The following is a 20,244-nucleotide window of genomic DNA, read 5'->3' as shown; positions in this document are numbered from 1 at the left end:
TGGTGACCCAATTCAAATCATTACCCTAGCAGTGTACAATTATAGTTTTCATATTTTCATTTCTTCTAAGTAACTGTATTATTTCATAATTCTTAGCTTACCAGAGAAGTTGACTTTATCTCTATCTTGTTAAATAGTGATAATGAATTTAAATCCAGTTGACACAGGATTCTCTAAAGCTCTGGGAATATGTCCATGCCAGTGATTAAATTGGATTCCTGTTTCCAAGGAATTTTAATGTTTGAAGGTGTTATGAAATTATTTTTTTTGGTCTTAACCTAACTACAGTTCATATTTTTATATATTGACCAAAATAGAATCGTATCTTTAAAAAATATATGAGACCTTGCATATTACTTAGTTATAAATTACTTTATTTTGATCGTGTCTTTATGTATATTGGCTTCAAAGTCCATCTCTTTATTTGATTTTAAAATTATTATTATTTGTTTATTGTTTATTATTATTATTATTATTACCACCACTGTTTTGTGGGCCCTAGAGGGTGGATATGTGTACCACAGTATGCATGTGAAGGTCAGAGGACAAATTGTAAAGCAGGATCTTTCTTTCTACCAATACGTATGTTCCAGAGATTGAAGTCAGACTGAAGTCGGAAGTTTGCCCGCCGAGTCTTCTCTCATTCCCTATTTCTTTATTCTTCTTAGGCTTTCCTCCAAAAGAACAGAGAAAATATAAACATTTAGATTACTAATGGACATATGATCCACACAGTCAAAGGGCGTTTATAAGGGTTGGTGATCTAGCTGTTAAAGTACAGATGGTCAGGTTCTAACTCCGCAACACCCCCTTTAAAAAAACAAACAATAAACAAGGGAGAAAGAGCTGCGTGGGCCGTGTGAGTGAGGCTGGTTCTGGCCACGGCAGACAGTGGGAACCTAGAGGAGAGTTGGCTGTTACGGAGGGGAAGAGAGAGAAAACAACTCTTTAAAGAAAGTTGTGTCAGAATGGCATTCAGTGGCCCATCACATTAAATCAACACATCAGCGCTGAGAGCGTTATTGAGCACACACTCCAGGGGTGGGTGCCTTTTTCTCATTTTCTTAACTTGCAAACCCTTTGCTTATCTCCAGTGTGGGTCACTAAACAGGTTCTGTTTTTCTTCATTAGACACATGATAAGGAGGCCTTAAGTCTACTCTGCTAGCTCGCTTTGTACCTAACTTTGTCAGGCATTTACCTCCTTTACATAATGAAAGAAATTCATGGCGATGCCACGCTGCTACTTCATTCCCCTTGAGGAGTGATCGGAGCCTCTGTTCTTCCCATCTTCTCAGCCCTCATTGATCATGTGATATGTGCACTTAGAGGGTGATGGACCCACATTTCTTGTACCTAGGTCCGGGAAAGCTTAATTTAAAATATTTGAAATTGTGTATGGGTTAATGTTCCTCCTTTTACGTATCTCAGCTCACTGAGATGTTACTGGGTGCCTCTGTGGCGTGCAGCTATTTGAACAGAGAAGCAACTTAGAATCATTGCCCTTTTCCCATTTTTATAGTTTTTTAAAAGCCTTTTTTTTTTTTCTTGATTTGTAGGAAGCTGCTCCAAAACACACCATATTAACCAAATACAAGCTTCATGCTCTCCCTTGAGGCTCCTTTCCTCTTAACTATCACAATGCTCCTTTATCCTCTGTCATAAGAAGAATCTAGAAGCACTATATTTTTCCTAAATAAAGAAAACCTCTCATGCATAAAGATTCAAACTGGGAAAACAAATACACCAGAGGGTGACTTTTAATTTGACAAAAGACCTTCTCCATGACAAAGAAGTCCCCTGCAGATTACTTTTAAATAGACAATTCCCTTAGTGTGCTGAGAGTCACATTAAAAAAATGTCAACATTTTAAAGGCTTTTAAAAAACAGGCCTACACCTGTTCCTAATATTTTTATGTAAATGGTGAATATTTACAAGTGTGTCCCCATGTGATGGGTGAATGATACAGGTTTGTGAATTACTCATTTGTGCCAGTATTAGAGAAATAGGCATAGGGGCGGGTCTAGTTTTGCGTCTCCATTATGAGAAAACACTGACCGAGAGAAACCTGTAGGAGTGAGGTGGGATGGGAATAGGCCATTTCGGTTTACACTCCCAGGACACAGTTCATCATCTAAGGAAGCTGAGGCGGGAAGGAACTTCAAGGCAGGAATCTGGAATAGGAACTGAAGCAGGGAGCAAGGGAAGGAAGCTGCTTGTTGACTTGCTTCCTCTGCCCTTCTCAGCTACCTTTCTTATAGGGCCTAGGCCCACCCACAGTCTTCTGGACCACCATGCCCACATGAAGTAGGTTTTCCATGCACGGATGTATTTAACTGGATTCTTAAGGCACATGGAGTTTATAGCAGCCATCACCATAGCTTGTGAATTTGTTTGTTCTTTCTGAAATTGTGGAATGAATAGCTTTTCTTACACTTTTGTAGGCACCACAAAGCCATACCTGTGTTATGTAATAGATGCCTGAAATAGAGATGGCATCTATTGCAGCTATTCAGTTTCCATACACTGTACTGTCTGTGGCAATTAGCGCTTACTGTGTGGCACACACTCGTCTACTGATTTCTCTCTATCTCCATACAGCTCTATGCAGCTTGCCATATTATTGAATAATCGCTTTGCATATAGTGATTAGAGCAGAGACAGGTTTTGTCTTCTCCAGGGTCACATTCAGGGTGTCGCTGGAGATTTGCCATGCTGGTACCAACTGGTCTTTGTTGCCCTTGTCCCCTTCCGTGTGTCCTCACCTCGAACCTTCCACCCGGAACCTTCCATTCTTGTCATAGTGGAACACATATGAGCTCACTCATTACTTTTCAATTAGAGTCAGCCCTCATTCGATTAAAAAATTGACTGGGAACAGGATGGAGACACCCCAGGGGAAACACATACAACTTCAAGATAAACCCTTTTCCCCTTTAAGGTTAAAATTTAACTTTGCAGTATTTACTCAACTGTCAGCCAAGTGACAAATCTACATCAATTCATGAGGGGGCAGCACTTTCTTTTAAAATTTAAAGTATGACTTAAAAAAAAAAATACAGTCCAATTAGGTTTTTCTGACATAAAGTCAAGCTTGAGTGGTTCATAGCAGGATGAGTATCCTTCACCCTCTTTCTTGAGTGAAATTTGTGAGTAAGATTAGTAAAAACCTTAGAGTAACTTGTGATTCCTCTTAAAACTTCAAAGTCAACTCTTAGAATTTTTCTTGTTTGAAAGCTGATTAGTGTATTAGTTGATTAATTTGTAATCTCATGAATGTTTGAGTCAACCAAAACCATGACTTTCTCTTCAATTATAGAATTACGTGGGTGTATAATTTCAATATTGTAATTACTTTTCTCCTGCAAAAAGTGTTACTTGGTTGTCTATTTTGATCCTACAGCTCACTTAAGGGACAGATGAATATAATTTCATTTCTTTTCTCAAGGAACTTGCCTCAGCTTGGGATTAGAGAGAAGGTTAGAGCAAATAGATAAAACAACCTGGCAACCCAACCCAGCCTCCATGTGATCCAGTAAGGGACAATAAATAGCACAGTGGGGAAGATGGACTCCAGTGAGCAACTGCAGAAAGTTAGAGGGTGAAACTTAGTACAGATGATAGGAATTGAGTTGACCTCACAGCTTAGATAAACTTTGAGTAGACAGAAAACACTGGGAAGATGTGATTTAAGAGGAGAGAATCCCGTCCTTGGAGAAAAAGTAGCCTATATAGTAGGGAACGTCATGAAGACTGTACTGTTGAGAGTGCTGTGGGGAAGCAGTGTCTGGTTGTATGGAATCCCAAACACCAGGTGTCAATTCTGCCTCCTGTCTCCTTTTTCGGAGTTCTGGGAGTCCCTTGCACATGCTAGAGAAGGGCTCTTTCACTCAGCCCAAGCTATACTTTTCTAATTTCAGAATCACTAGCCACATCTATCTGTCTGACATTTAAATTAAGCAGAAGATTAGTTCCTCAATGGCAGTAGCCAGCTTTCAAGGGATTAGTGGCTGTAGTACTTGCTGTGAGAATGTCAATAGCATAGAATGTTTCCCTATCACAAGCAAGCCCTGTTGGACAACACAGTGTCCAGCGGCAATAGTTTTAGGTTGGGATATGGAGAATTGTTGAACAGGGGATCTGGTATGATACTATAAACTGTGGTTTAATTTTAATGCTGTAAACAAAAAGCAACTGCCCCTTCCTTCCCCTCTCCCTGTCTGTCTTCCTTTCTCCTTTACCTTATCCTTCTATTATTAATTGCTATTTTGTTGTCCAAGGACTGAACACAGTTTACCAGTTTATTACATTTTGTATGTGTTTTTAAAAACGCCATGCTTAATTTACCTCCTAAAAAATACATCACTCATATGCTAATTCTGTAACCAAGGAAAGAGAGGATGATGGGAAATAAGTTTTTTCTTGTTTAAATTGAAGTAGCTTTTGAGGAGAATTCAGTTTGGTTTGTCATGCTGGTCAGATGCAGAAAATGATTTGAGTCTAGAAACTGGGACAGGAACGATGCGATGTTGCGATCCTTTCCGGAGGTAAATTAATATTAAGATAGGGGGCCTGAAGAGATGACTCAGGATAACTAAGATGTACAGAGATGACTCAGCAGATGTACTGTTCATGCAGAGGACCCGAGTTCAGTTCCCAGCACCCACGGGAGCTGGCTCAAAACTACCTGCAACTCTGGCTCCATGGGGATTCTGCACTCTTGACCCCCAGGGGCACCTGCATTCATGAGCACAAATGCATACACAGACCCAAATGCATACACATAATCAAATCCTTAAAATTGGAAGTTATTTTGACACTTGTTTGAATGTAGGTGTACTTTTTGACCTCCTCAAGTTGTTTTAATGTTTCAGAGTTTATTTTTAGATAATGTAGAGATAGTGTGTATGACACTGATTTGATCACTCAGTCAGTTTCTTGCTTGTCTGCTATATGTGAGAGACTGTTAGCATCTCTAGGGGACACATCCTCGAAGATACAGTGTGTTGCTATTTTAGGAATGGCTTCACTGCTGTGATAAATATTTTATTACTTAATATTACTTTTTAATAATTTGTAAACAGTAATAAACTGTTATGTAATCTGTGTTTATTTTTAATATTTTGTTGCTAATAATAATCCTACCAACTTGTAAACACTGTGGTTAAAAATGTGCAAAGATATTAAAAGTACCACATACTTGGCTTCTTAGAATAAGAGTTTCTATTAATATCCTACAAATTTGTGAAAACGTAAGAGAGCCCTGGCCCCTTAAATACTCAGTGTGGCTACTCTTGGTGTTGCCTGGGATTGTAGGAACATTTTGGTTATCCTGTAACTAAATCTATCCAACTTTTAATGAATTTTTGTTGCCACTAATGAGAAGTTATATGGTCCCAGTGAAGGACTTTCTTGATAAAAGTGTTTGTTCAAGTGTCACAGGGACATTCTACACAGAAAAACCGAGGCTCAGACAAAGGCTTGTACAACCCGATTAGTGTCTGAGATAAAATGACTGGGTATTATACTTTCTTACTGATCTCATGAGAGATACAGTATCTTAGGGCTGGGATGAAATATTACAAATGAGAAATCTAGTTCAGATATAACTTCAGTTTTAGTATCTCCTAATTAGTACGTTTTCTGGTCGTTTTTCCGGGAAGGATGTGACCCTGTGATTTGTAATAAGAAAATTATCTTCTATGCCTGTGGTTCTCAACCTGTGGGTTGCAACCCCTTTGGGGGGTGTCGAACAACTCTTTCATAGGGGCCACCTAAGACCATCAGAAAATGCAGATATTCACATTATGATTCACAACTAGCAAAATTTCAGTTATGAAATGGCAATGAAAATAATTGTATTGTTGGGGATCACCTCAGCATGAGAAACTGTATTAAGGGTCATAGCATTAGGAAGGTTGAGGACCACTGTTCTACGCACTGATGTTCTTACCACTCTAAGCTGTCTAAAGCATTTGTGTTTTTCACTGTAAGGTAATCAAGAGTGTAGGCACCACAGAGAGGAAGAGCCAGTGGCTTTGGGAGTGAGAATAAGTTTGGAGAGGATGATATAACTATTGTCAAATAAATTAATATTTCTCACAGTATTTCAAAGACACATTTAGTTTGCACTTCAATTTTCTAAATTAGTTTTATGCTTTTCAGTATTATGTAGTTTTTGTAGCATCCTAAATAATGTGTATTGAATCTAGTGAGTGAGAGACTGTGTTAACGAGTGCAGACTTAGTTTTTGTATCTTAACAGGTCATTCAGATAACAAATGATCTAATTTTGTGCTCTAATTTTGGTAGAAGTTGCGGTACAAATTAGACAATGACATCTCAACTTCATTATATGAATCTTTTCTTACTTATAAAGGTGCCGCCCTAAAGTACTAATCTAAAAAGGTTTTATTCCAGCAGCAGTATTACATGACCTTTCATAATTATGATTTTTAATTGAACGTGGGTAAAGGCTATCTTCAGTTTTTACCTTATAACCATTCTATATTCTAATTATAAAGTTAAAACAGCATCCCAATCAAATTCTTGATGAAAACTCTGCTTTCAGCTCCCTGCTCTTGCAGTTTTTTCTTATGCAGAGGCAGAAATGACACTTCCGAGTTCCACTCCCTAGCCCCAATATGCCATCAGATGGCTGCTCACCATGTCATGGTACATTTCTCTCGGGACTTTTTTTTTTTTTTTTTTTTTTCAATAGTAATCTTCATAGCACATCAAAGGTCCTCTCCCTTGGCAAGGCAAGCAAGGTTCATGATATTTTCCTTTTTACTAAAATCACTTTGATCATACCTGACACTGTTGTTTTCCGCTAACCTGTCTTTGGTGGGGCTGGCAGACCTTGCCTCCTCTTCTCCGCGCACTAGGTGGGACTGCTGAGCCCCACTGGAGAGATGAAGTGATGCTTCAGGGGGCTGAGCCCCACTGGAGAGATGAAGTGATGCTTCAGGGGGCATGCACCCCCTACATACAGAATGCAGAGCATACAGTATCACTTCTCAGATGATGGCCAGATGAAGGGAGGAGTACTGCCCTCTGTGAAGAGAGCAGCTAGAATGATGTAGTGCCTATTTAGACACAGTTATTATTTAAATAAGCAGGAGTTGCTGGTTACAGAGTAACTTTGCAGAACAAAAGGTCTTTGTCCTCCAGGCCTTTAGAAGAGTTTGCCACTTGCAAACCCTGTTCTGCTGAGGCCCCCTTTTTTTATTGAGGGCTGATTTGTTACAATGGTAGACCATCTGGCACTTCAAAACTTCTGAGACTTTCAGGGACAAAAAAAATGATTGTGGGCAGTGTCATTAACTCTCAGATATAATGATGCCACCATTTGTGGGGTAGATGTCTACCTGAAAAGATGAATATGCTTTCCGTAGGAACTTTCTAGTGGACTTCATTTTGTGTGAAAAGAGTAATAATAATACATGTGATGGTTTAAAAAAAATTCAATTTAAGTAGAAGAGATTTTAAAATAAATCTCATCTATCATCATTCATCTCTACATCTTTGTCTGAGTGATATCCATTATTGCTATCTTATAGATCTTTCCAGAACTGTCATAGATCATTCTTACACGAAGCATCATTACTCTTCCCGCCTTTAGGGATATTCATCTGGCCTATTTCTATATGTGTACTCGATACTTACTTCTTTGCTAGCATCATCCACTTTCCCATGGCTCCTCACCATCCTACTTGGTGAATCGGCCATCATTTCTTTACTCATTTCCTGTTGATAGATAGATGTTTAGATTCTTTTCAGCTTTTGATGGTGTCTAATAGGCCTTATTGAGCATTCTTAAGCACATGTTTGTGAATTCCTGTGGATAGAATTTCTGTGTCAAAGATGATAACATTTAAAATTCTCCTGTCTCCAGACTGGGAAGGTTCTAGTAATCTTCAGGAAATGGAGAGGTTTAGCCTAGTTCTACCAGGCATAGAACTTCATTCTCTCATCAGCCCATGGTTTTCTTACAAGCTGCCTCACTTCATGGTCTGTGTTCACTGCCTATGTTTAGTGGACCATGCTGGGAAGAAAGAAAGGCACACTGTAGAACTCAATGGTTAGAGCACCTATAGAAGGAAGTGAGGGAAAGACACAGCATGTCAATCAGAGCGTGGGGGGGGGGGAGGGAGAGATAAACCAAAAGCGAAAACTATGGTCTCTATCTTTTGAGGAGCCTTATTTATGCTTCATACGGAAAATACGTAGACTGGCTATGGGTGCCGTGAGTGAAGGATAGTCATGCTTAGGAATTTCAGGTAGATTTGGGTGTGGCTTTACAGAGTTCTGAGTAAGTTAGTAAGCAGGGAGCTGGCAGGAACATGGTGAGAGTTGAAACAGCAGCTCAACTATGATTCTGTGAGCCAGAAGAATCCTAAAGACTCCCGGGCTTCATATTAGAAGCAGAAGTTGAGCTGATCTCCTGGGGTTAATTTGACCTTTTCCTGTGTTCACTGCCTGTTCAGTTCCCCAAGTACTTATTCATAGTGAAGGAACAACGTCCTTCTAAAACAAGTACCTGTTTTTTTGTTTGTGAGAGAAAATTCTACATGTAATTCTGACATTTTCTTTACTGCTAGTTAAGTTTTTATTTTTCGTTGTGACTTTTATTTCTTAAACCTGGGCAGTCCTGCCAAGTTGGCAAAGCTTTATTAAACCTCTAGAAGACTTTCTAGTCTTCTTCCTAAAGCCCATGGCATGGCTGCATCTCCCCCTACAATGTCAGTAGACATCTGGAGTGCTGATGCTTGGCCACCTGAGATCATTCACTCTTGCCTGATGCTGCATCATTTTCAGGAGGATAGAGTTTGGGAACATTAACTTGTCTTGGAATTATTTTGAGTCACCTAATAAAGTGCTCTCTGAATCCTTAAACATTTGGAGGATGCTGGAAAGCTGACCCCTGCACCTGGCTGGCTAATTCAGAAATGGATCAGCTGGCGAGCCTGCCCCTGAGCCCCTTCCCCACCCACCCATTCTCCTGAGGAAGATAAAAGCTCTTTGTGCCCTTCAACATCCCTGTTAAAATCTTCTGGGGCCGGGCGGTGGTGGCGCACGCCTTTAATCCCAGCACTCGGGAGGCAGAGCCAGGCGGATCTCTGTGAGTTCGAGGCCAGCCTGGGCTACCAAGTGAGTTCCAGGAGAGGCGCAAAGCTACACAGAGAAACCCTGTCTCGAAAAACCAAAAAAAAAAAAAAAAAAAAAAAAAAAAAAAAAAAAAAAAATCTTCTGGCCATGTACTATGGGAACACATAGAGTATTGAATTTGTCTTATGAATGATATTTTTTATTTCCCAACAACCACCCGTATTATTATCAAAATAGATACAGCATTTATTAAGGTGGACATTATAAAATCAGACCTTGTGTACAGTCATATTGCCCAGCTTCCCCGGATAAAAGGAGACTTCACCCCTTTCATCAGGGGGCTTAGGCCTCCATCTCTTGGTTGAACTTTCTGCCCTTTGGGGCTGTATATTACCTTAAATAGCTTGCAGCTGACAGGCTGCGCTGCTGGCCCAGGCGAACTGAGGCACTGTAATGGATGGGGTAGCCTCTCCTAATGGAACCACAGTGATGGGAGACAATGAGGAGAAATCTCCCATCACGATCAGGGGCTTGGAGCTACTTTATTATTTTATTTTATTTTAGCTCCTACCTCCAAGTTAGCACGGTTATGGAGAGGAGAAATGAGGTTATTTGACTCACAAGAAATAAGCAGTCTTTCCTTGAGTCAGAATGGACTTACAGCAGGCAAAGCGCTCTTGTCCATGCCTGAAGCTGTTCATTTTGGTAACAAGTGAGTCAGCCGCCATGTACCAATTTATCCATGGTCACCTATTGACCTCCATATGCTTTGCTTTAGTGGCCCCGAAAATGTCTTTCTTTTCTTTGTGTTCGTTGTGTTGGCCACTATCAGGAGAAATCTGCTAGGTTTTATGCAGAAAATACACTTTATCGTTGCATTTTTAAAAAATGTGGGCTTGGGGTTTAGAAGGAAGGAATGCTGAAGAACCACTCTAGGAGAGAATACCATTTTTTTTTTGTTGTTGTTCCCAGAAAAGCCTTTCTTTAAGTTTAATACTAAAAATCTCTTGTTGCTTTCATAAAATTACAAAGAAGTTATCTTTTAGCAAATTATATGCAACACAGTTTTTAAATGTGGAATGTTTCTTCGTTAGCCTAGCCTTTGGAAGTTCATGCCAAAGCCATACAGATTTCTTCATTTTGACACTGGAATGTGGTTTTAATTAGGTAATTTGGATTTGGATTTTATTGGTTGGATTTTCCTGTGTTTCTCCATAGTTCTGGAGCCTTCCTTCACTTTCTCGTGGAACTGTATACTTACTTTTGAAACATGATTAGTTAGTGAAGATTCCTGGGTTATTCAGGTTGATTTCTGATAGGGACCGGGAGTGTGGAGTGTATTCCCACTCTTGAGGATTAGTGAGCAATTTATTTGCACACTAGTTTAAACTGAGGAAATGTCAACTGCTTCAAATGTCACCATCCAATTTGTTGTCTCTCTGGTGGCTTTTTAATTTCACTGGAGACTTCTATAGGATTTATAAGATTTACAGAAGATAATGTATCAAAGAAAAACTTGGTGCAAAAAGGGGGTATATATCACAGAGATGGTATTTCATGGACTGAATTTAAACAGAGAAAATATCATTAATGGTATATCGGAAGCAATTCAGTACATATATATTTTACAAGTCTTGCTTTTAATGTCTCCTTACCAAACTGTGAATTACAGGCTGGAGAGGTAGCTGAATGGTCCAGCACTTGCTCACATAAGAAGGCCTTGGATTTGGTTGTCTAATACCAATAAATAAACAAGTAAACATAACGCTTTAGGTTTAATATGATTGCATTATTTAATTCAAAGGAGGAATTCAGAGATTGGGACCAGGTAGATTGCCTGGCCGTGAAGAGTGAATACTGCCCTTCCAGGGGACTGGAGTTTGGTTCCCAGCATCCAGGCCAGGTGGCTCACAACCTCTTGTAATTCCTTCCCCAGCATACCCAATGCTTTCCTCTAGCCTTTGTGGGTACCCATACTCTCATACGTGTGTGAGCGTGCGCGCACACACACACACAAAGATAGAATAAAGATAATCAAAACAGGAATTTAAAGATGCCTTGGTAGTGACTCCCCCTTCTTGGAGTGCTCCATGTTGAATAAAGATCCCCTGGTTTGTACTCACTTTGCCCACTTTGCCATCGAACTACGTTTTCCTACATCTCTGATAGTTTTTGACCTCAGTGAAGAGATTTCTATCTCAGTACCCTCTCTTCTTTACTGGCAGAGGATGGCAACTCTGAGAACGGGCGTTGGTCCAGATGCAGCAGCTTTGGGATGGTCTACTGCAGAGCTGACGGGGACAACCTTCTTTATCCTTAGCCTGTGCAGAACACACACATGCACTTATCTCACTCATTAAAGTGTCTCCTTTGGGGGGATCTGCCCTAAAAAGGATGCTGTTAATATATCTCTTGACCTTTATTCTTGTGGAGGGGTACAGGATATCGGAGGCACTTCTTCTGGCACTGTGCTCCTCGGTCTGCTGTAAAAACCCTTGAAGTGTAAGAGCTTGCTTCTGCTGTCCTGTTGCCTGTTGCTGGGTAGAGTCTTTGCAGTTCCCTTTTCTGATATGTGTGCATGGGGAGCGGCGTGTTTGCACACGTAACTCATGGTCCTGCAGCAAGCACTCTGGGTGGTAGCTGGACTTTTGCCCAGCTGAGAGAGGTTGCTCTTTTTTTTTTCTCTCTCCCTCCTTTATTTATTTATTTTTCCGTGGTGGCGATGACAATGTTGGTGGTTTCTTTTGTCTTGAATTTATGTAAAAAGTTTATTTGCTGCTGTTCAAAGATCTCTCAGCATGTGGCCTGAGCCCTGGCAGACCGGGTCCCATGGTTAGGCCAGTTCCTGAGAATGAGTCTCCCGGGTTTCTGAACGTTGGTACCTCACTTCTGTCAGTTCTGCTTTGAGCCACACTGCAGATTAGTTTTACTCTAGATTTTTGGAATAGTGGTTAGAGGAAGTCGAGAGTCTGTGAGATCCAGAGTATGTCTTTATCCATCTGAATCCAGTGCATGGGAAATCACATCCAGCCATTTTGCCATGGGGGACATGTAGATTTTTTTTTTTTATGAATCAATAATGAAAATACTTTAAAAGCTTGTTAAATTTCGTATAAATGGACATATGTAAAACACATGCTATTGAAATGCTGCTGTGAAAATAAGTTGGAAATGAGGTGGGAAGCAAAGGGGCTTGAAAATCAGAAACACGAAGAAGCAGTGATGGATACTCATTCCTGGCGCATTCTTGTTCTTCTCTGATGTGAAAAGGAACCCCTTTTTCTTTCTCATAGGTTTAAATGGGTGCTAACGACTCTGATACTCAAGAAATTGGAGTAGTCATTGGGGAAACGATGTTCTGATTTTAACGTGTATTCCCAACCTTTGGCTATTGACTTGATATAAAAAGTAAACTTGGTTATATTAACATCATTCCGTTTGTAATGTGTCACTGTTAAAATACTGTTGATGATAAAATCCTCCGAGAGCTAGAGAAAGATGTTTCCTATGGACATTCCTGCCATTCTTAGCTTTTATTGCTATGCTAAATAGCTATGTGAAGCCAAAACAGCAGAGCTGTAGGATGCCTGGGACCAGGACAAAGAAGATATAGTTCATTCTGAACTTTTTCTTCTAAAGTCACCACACCTGAAACTTCATGCTTCTCTGAGTACCATCAAGGTGGGAAGTAAGTTCAGTGTCATTGGCTGTTAAAATTAGAATATTTTCTCTCGTGTTGTGTCAGTATCAAATTCTCCCTATGAAAACAGTCTGAGTGACTTTTTAATAAGATCAAAGAACTTTTAAAAAGTATTTTCCTCGTCATTTTGCCTTTACAGCCCTTTTTATTTTCTTTGCACAAATAATGGAATTAATCAAGCCTGTTTTCTTTTGTGGCTGGTATTGTGCGGCACACCCACTCCCTTTTCTTTTCATGGGTGGGCTCCCAAGGGGAATATGGATCCTGGGGTCTATTCAGGACTAAGACAATGTAAAGGATACTGTACTGAAGTTTGGGGCCGGGAGGCCTCCAGGAAGTGGGAGTAAGCTTCAGTGAAGCTGGGTGAGGGGTGGTGGAAAGGGAGGATGCTGATTAAAATAATAAACAAGGGCTGAGGAGAGAGCCGATTGCCACAGGGCTGGCAGATCAGGTCTGGGAGTCACTGGGGCTGCTACAGGCTGCTCTCGGCAGCTGCGCACCCTGCCCTGCGGAGGGCATCATGGGATTTGTCTCAAGACCTTTCCTCCGCACCCAAGCCAAGCAACTTTTAAAACTTTTAGCTCCGCGGCACTGACAGCATATCCCCTAGGCTGAGCTGAAGTGGGGAAGCGGAGAGAAACTAGCTTGGTGGTCACCATAGCAACTCAGCCGGCGGCTGCTGTCTGGGAGAGTGGGAACCGGTGGTCTCCTGTCTCGGGTTCTTTGGCGTTTCTTCAGCTCAGAGCACACTCCTGCTTACTGGAATTCTACATAAGTCGTGCTGTTTGAAAACTGGCTCTTTACCCAGATTTTTTTTTTCCTTTCTTTCTTTTTCTTTTTGAAGCCAGTCTGAATGGAGATAGTTGGTAATGCTTGGCTTTTTTTCCCTCCCTTCTCTCTTGCAAGTTTCCAGGCTATAGCTCTTTCCCCCCCTTTCCTTTCTGCTGTGTGTAATTGAGACCAAACTCTAAGCCTGGGCTCAGGAGAGAAGAGTGGTGGCCTGCAGGTCATTAGTGAGGCGAGCAGAAAGAGACCCTGGGCGTCTCAGGGCAAAAAAAGGAGACCATGCCAGCCTCCTGGAGCACCGCTACGAGAAAACACAGAAGCAAGTCTCTGCCTTCCGAGCTCCGAAGTCCGTGAAAAAAGCGGACCCAAGGTGGGGTGGCTAAAATGTCCCAGCGCAAGCTGCTGATGCTCATGGGCCACCACCGCTCAAGGGCAGGGATTGTAAAGGATTTTACAAAGGATTTGAAAGTATAGCTAGAAAAGATACGGGTTTTAGAAGTTGGACGCTGTTGTCTGAAGGAAGTTTGCCAGGAGGATGTAGGCTTCAAGGGCTCCCGGACGATGATTGGTCTGAACTTCGGCTTACGAGAATTGTTGACAAAATTTGAAAAGGTACGCAGAAAGCAAACTTCACGGACGCACTTTTTCCTTCCCCCATTTCGCCTCTCCTCTTTCTTCGTCTTCCTCCTTTTATTTCCTCTTCTTCTTCTTCTTCTTCTTCTTCTTCTTCTTCTTCTTCTTCTTCTTCTTCTTCCTCCTCCTCCTCCTCCTCCTCCTCCTCCTCCTCCTCCTCCTCCTCCTCCTCCTCCCCCCCCTTCTCGTTCTCTTTCTGCCTCTTCCTCCTCGATTGTTTAGTGTTAATTTATAAAGCATTTTTAAAATAGCTTCTTTGAGATTTTGTTTTTAGGAACACAGTTATTTTTTTCCCCCTTGGTCAGGACGAGTTCTGATGCTTGTCAGCTTTAACATTCCACATCAGAAGGGATGGCTTATATTCAAGTCAGCTGGTAATTTAATTGCCATTTATTTGGGGGAGAAAACAAAACAATAGCCAAACCCAGCAACAAACACTGGGTTTGGGTGCCAAAGCCTGACTTCATCAGGCCTGCGTTCTGTTTTCCATGCCCCTCAGGTCTGTTTATCGCTCAGGCTGCTGCTGCTGCTGCTGCTGCTCCTGCTGCTCAGCCTGCGGTTGCAGCCCTGTCTGAGGACCCTGTTCTGAGCCCAGAAGCTGCCCCGTGGTAATGATGGCAGATCTGCTGTCAGGCTTTTCCTTCAGACGCTCTGTTTTTAAAAGTGGATAGGGTTTAAGGCTTGGATTAATAGTTTTTGCATTTGGCATCCTCACTCCCCCCAAGGCTCTTGGCACACCCCAGGGTGGAGCGCAGCCTGCAGAAAGCTACCTCCTCACTTTGAGAATTAAACGAAGCAGAAACCTTCCCGTGCCAGTTAGTGGCTTCCTGAGTGCCAGTCTTGTTCCAGTCTCTGCTCCTTAAAGAATCGAGGAGAGAAAGAAAAGAAAGAAGCAGAGTCCTTTATCCCTTCCAGCACAGATGACCTGTTTGTCAACTGTTAAATATGTGCTCTGGTTTTCCCCCACTGTTCACTGAAAGTACACATATAAGCAAGACTCTGTTGAATCATTCAAAGAATTAATAGGCTTTTTCTGAGGAATAACAACCGCCAGAGGAAAAAAGATGCAAAAAAGTGATACCACTTTAAAAGGTGCTGGACATTTTCCTGAACGGTTACAGCCATCTTGGCCTCCCAACAATGGGAACAGAATGTCAGAAGTGTGTACAGAAGAAAGAAGTTAGCTCCTTCTTGCAGAGTGGTTGCTCCCTGACTCTGTTTGCACCCCAACTGTAGTAGCGGGGCTTTGAGTGTAACATGGGGCAGACTTTGACCTATTGCTTTCATTGTCGTTAAGCATCTGAATTCTGGAGAGCAAGGGCTGGCTCACAGTGGGTTTGAAAGGAAAGACTCTTGTCCTTATAGCACCTGGGAACAGCAGGTGACACACTTTATGACCGTAAAGAGGTCTGTTAGGTCGTTTTCTGCAGATTTTGTCTCTTTCCTCCTAAAAAGGTGTAGAGCATATGTGACATGAATAATTCATGCTTGCCACCCCACCCTGTCCCCCCTCCCCACAGTAATTACAGTGCAATAGCTGGACTTTTGAATTGTAATTGCCGCTATTAGTCTTCAAGCTTAGGTCAGATAGCTGAGGTGAGCAACCTACTTTCTTAAGCCTCTGGGCCACTTTGTGGGTAGAGTGAGATGTTCTGGTGTTGGTAGGCTTTCTCTCTCAACCCCCAAACCTTAGTCTCTTAAGGTGTCTTAATCCTGTTTTTACTTTAGTAGTTGACTTGACAGGAAAAGGAGGCATATGTCTGTTAAAGGCTTGATTTGAAATTTTTCTCCAAGGGTAGATTTCAAGGAAACGGTCCTGCTTCCATTGAGTATGGAGTTTGTCTATGCTTCCTTTTGTGGGGGACATCTTCAAAATGCCCCGGTGAAAGTGACACCTTTATGTGTTTCACCAGGAGGAAGTCATCATCCACGAATGTGCATTTTTCCAACTCACACCTTTAAAAAAAAAAAACCCTTTGTCTGTTTTCACAGAGCTGTTTCATTTATGGAGCTTATGCTCCATTAAGTCCTTGCCAGGAAAACTGGATTCTGGAAAGATTTCCCCACTTCACACCTCTCAGATGCAGCTACCTCCTTTTCTCCAACTCTGAAAGCAGCTCTGCCTTTTCTATGGAAAAGTGTGAACTGTTGTAATTGGAAAGCGATGGGTGCTGGTGCTGTCGTGTGCAGTGGTGGACTCAACTCCCATTACCCCATGGGGTGCAGAAGCGGACCTATCACATGCATTGGTGGACTCCCTTTATTCTATGGAATACAGAAGGTGACCTACCATGTGCAATGGTGAACCCCCTTTATTCCATGGAATACAGAAGCGGACCTACCTTGTGCAATGGTGGACCCCCTTTATTCCATGGGATACAGAAGCAGACCTACCTTGTGCAATGGTGGACCCCCTTTATTCCATGGAATACAGAAGCGGACCTACCTTGTGCAATGGTGGACTCCCTTTATTCCATGGGATGCAGAAGCGGACCTACCTTGTACAATGGTGGACTCCCTTTATTCCATGGGATGCAGAAGCGGACCTACCTTGTGCAATGGTGGACTCCCTTTATTCCATGGGATACAGAAGCGGACCTACCTTGTGCAATGGTGGACTCCCTTTATTCCATGGGATGCAGAAGCAGACCTACCTTGTGCAATGGTGGACCCCCTTTATTCCATGGGATACAGAAGCAGACCTACCTTGTGCAATGGTGGACTCCCTTTATTCCATGGGATACAGAAGCAGACCTACCTTGTGCAATGGTGGACTCCCTTTACTTTCAATTCCCTTAGTTTTCTCCTCATCAGTATTGGTTGTAGATTGAACACTTGCCTTAGTGATGTCATCCTGTTCATACCAGCAGTTATAACTGTTCAATCAGATGATAGGTTATCACAACCAAATGTTGATTTTGCTCTATTTCTGAAGCCATCTCTGGCTTTAGTAAATCCAAGAACCAATATCGGGATAGTGGATACAGATCGTGGTATGTTTGGTAACTGAGATCAGTGCTTGGTAGGTTACCCAGTGGTGACTAATAGTGAGAGATAAACTTGTTAGGTAATTAAGATTCCTGAATGGGATGAAAGCAGACCTTCTGCCTGCCTTTTACAGCAGCAGTCTGTGGAGAGGAAGAGGAAGCCACAGTATTTTTAGAGAAGTCCAATGGTTTAGTTATTTTCATCCATAGCTGAATCTTGCAAATGATTGAACATCTACTCCCAGGATCGTGGTTTCCAGCAGGGTGGGCACACAGCACTTGGAACCACCATGTTATGAGACCCTGGTGATCCAGGAGGCAGGAAGTATTCTGGTACACATAGAGATGCTCATCAAAGATTAGGGAGCCATGCTGGCTATTTGGATATTCAAAATCTGATAAGAGGAGGAACCTCTTACCAGAGGAAAAGGACCTTACAATAAGATGGAGCTGCCAACAAGCATGTCTGTCTGTAGCCTTAAACCATACGCAGCCATGTGTGTGAGCCTTAGGATGACTGCACAACAAGCTCACATTGATAGATATTCATCAGTGTTTTCCTTGCACATACTTCATAAAGGAAGCATCGTGGCTTTAGTGACATGCTGTCCTGCGCTTTCATTGTGTACGGTTGTTTCTGTCCCTTAATTATACAGAGGACTGAGTAATGGGCAGTTTAGCTCAGTGACGTTTTAAATGACTATCACCTTTATTAATTTTTGTAGCCTGCTGCTAGATGATAAATGATAATGGCCATTCTAAGGGTTTTGTTTTTGTTTTTAATTGACAGATGATAATCATACATCTTTATGGGGTGGTGTGTGACATGTTGCTACATTTATATATTATGTCATGATGAACTCAGGCTCTTTAAGCCATCCATCATCCAAAACATTTATCATTTTGTTGCTATTCAGATATTCAAAATGTTCTATCACAGCTTTGAAGCATATGATACACTGTGGTGGATTATAGTCTCCTTCGAGGGTCCCTTACCATGTGTCTGGATAGCAGCATTCTCTTGGTGAATTTTTAAAGGAAGACGCTTTTCATAGTGACAACATAGTCACAAATGCATATAATGTATCTTTATGCCATTTACCTCCTTAAGCATGATGCTAATATTTTAAAAGTTATAAGAGAACCACAGTTCATAGGTAGCACTCTGTCATGTTGGAGAAGGCATGGTGGCCAGAGTGATTCTGTTCCCTCCTTGTAGTAGCTAGCTAGGATGCTTTGCTCATAGATGGGCAGGTCCAACAGCAGAAAAAGCTGGATTGGAGGTAGGAAAGTGGGGCCAGGTTATAATGCTCAAGCCTGTCACCTACATCCTCCAGAGAGACCCTCTCTCTTAAAGTCTCCACGACATTTCAAAACATCTCCAGTTGGTTTGAAATACATAAATCTATGGGGGGACGTTTCACATGCTTGGTTCACAAGCAAACCAGGAGGAACAAGGCAGTAAGCAGCATTTCTCGGGGGTTTCTGCTTCAGTTCCCACATCCAGGTTCCTGCCCTGACTTCCCTCAGTGATGGATCGTGACCCGGGAGTGGTAAGCTGAAATAAATCCTTTCCTCCCCAAGTTGGTTTTAGTCGGTGTCTTGTCCAAGGAGCACAAAGCAAACTAGAGCCAAAGTTTTTCTACTCCATGATCTAACATGCATTTACATCATAAATGAGGGGAGAAGAACATTATTAAAATTGATTTCTGAATTTGTAAAGGTTTCTGTCAGTACTGTCAACCCGACTGTCAAAATGAGATGCTAATGCTAAAATATGATGCAATAGCTTGATTGAAAGTTGCATGACTAATTATTGGAAGAAAATGTTGTATTAATTAATAGCATAATTGCAATCAATAAGTAATTGAATAACATTACAACTTACAAACTGTGAAAACATGCTTCTGATTTGACTTGTTTATTTTTCTTTGGAAACTATCTGGATCTTTTTTTTTTCAAGTTATGAATCTCATCTTTAAAACAAAAGGTTCTGGTGATAATCCTCCAGTGTTTCTTTCCCTCTATCTTCACTGTCTCTCAGATCCAGCGTGACTTTTAAAAGGCTCGCTGGATTTATTTCCCTCCGATGAGTTGCTTTGTTTATTTAACCCAAGCTTTGGGACAGGCTCGGGAAGTAATTGCCAACCTCCTTTTTCCACCTTCTGGACAGGGATCAACACTCCTCCGAGGAAACATTGCTATAGCCATATAGGGTTAGAGAAATAAACCATGCAAAAATAAAGTTGTGTCAACTAGTCTCAAAGAGGATGCATCTAGTCTAGCAGGGGTTTCACTGTTGAGGTTGGCTGGTGGGATTATGTGCTGTCAGAATGTTCATACGGTTCTGTTGGGCTGATCTAAAGGAACATGTTTACCTACACCATTAGGCTGCTATTGTTCATAAGACATGGGAAACAAACTATATCTGGGCATGGTGGTCTGTGTTTGTAAACGTAGTACTTGAAAGGTTGGGAGGGAGGATCAGCCTAGGATACGTAGTGATGCCCTGTCTCAAAAGTGAAAACAGAAACACCACCACAAACAACTCTGTGTGTGTGTGTGTGTGTGTGTGTGTGTGTGTGTGTGTGAGAGAGAGAGAGAGAGAGAGAGAGAGAGAGAGAGAGAGAGAGAGAGAGAGAGAGAGATAGTGACCCTGTCTCAAAAGCAAAAACAGAAACAACACAAACAAATGTGTGTGTGTGCTATCCATCATAATATCTTTGTTTATATCTCTGTTAAAGGAATGTCTAGCTAAGGGCAAAACTGCTACTAAGATATCAAATACAAAGTAAGTACAAAACAGAATAAATGTATGCCTTTCTTTTTATGCCATTTACTGGACCTAGGTAGTGGGTACTATTCACAGAAGCACTGCTTGCTCATCAGAAAACCTGGCCTAGCTTTTGCAGCCTTGTTCTGGAGAGCTGTGATGGAGTTTGCATCTTATGCAGTTGATGGTGTTTTGGTCAGAGGAAAAGTAGTCATCCTTTTTTCCTAGTCCTTCCTCCTTCTTAACCCTCCACAT

At 41.6% G+C, this 20,244-nt stretch overlaps 1 protein-coding gene across 9 annotated transcripts in view; it reads left to right on the top strand.

Moving 5' to 3' along the window:
* The window catches only part of Utrn (utrophin), a 497,313-nt gene that overhangs the window by 324,140 nt on the left and 152,929 nt on the right, over positions 1 to 20,244 (top strand). Inside the window, exon 1 of one of the 9 annotated variants that reach the window (XM_052751049.1) lies at positions 14,080 to 14,208. The exons of the other annotated variants lie outside the window; for them this stretch is intronic. Coding sequence (XP_052607009.1) covers positions 14,158 to 14,208 — 51 coding nt within the window. The 5' untranslated portion in view covers positions 14,080 to 14,157. Of the gene's footprint in view, positions 1 to 14,079; positions 14,209 to 20,244 lie in introns of those variants that run through there. 9 annotated transcript variants of the gene reach the window in all.

This window comes from Peromyscus californicus, unplaced genomic scaffold (genome assembly GCF_007827085.1).
Source record: "Peromyscus californicus insignis strain IS unplaced genomic scaffold, ASM782708v3 Scaffold_22__1_contigs__length_63687245, whole genome shotgun sequence".
In the NCBI taxonomy this organism is placed as follows: Eukaryota; Metazoa; Chordata; class Mammalia; order Rodentia; family Cricetidae; genus Peromyscus; species Peromyscus californicus.
This window is presented reverse-complemented; position numbering and strand designations above follow the sequence as displayed.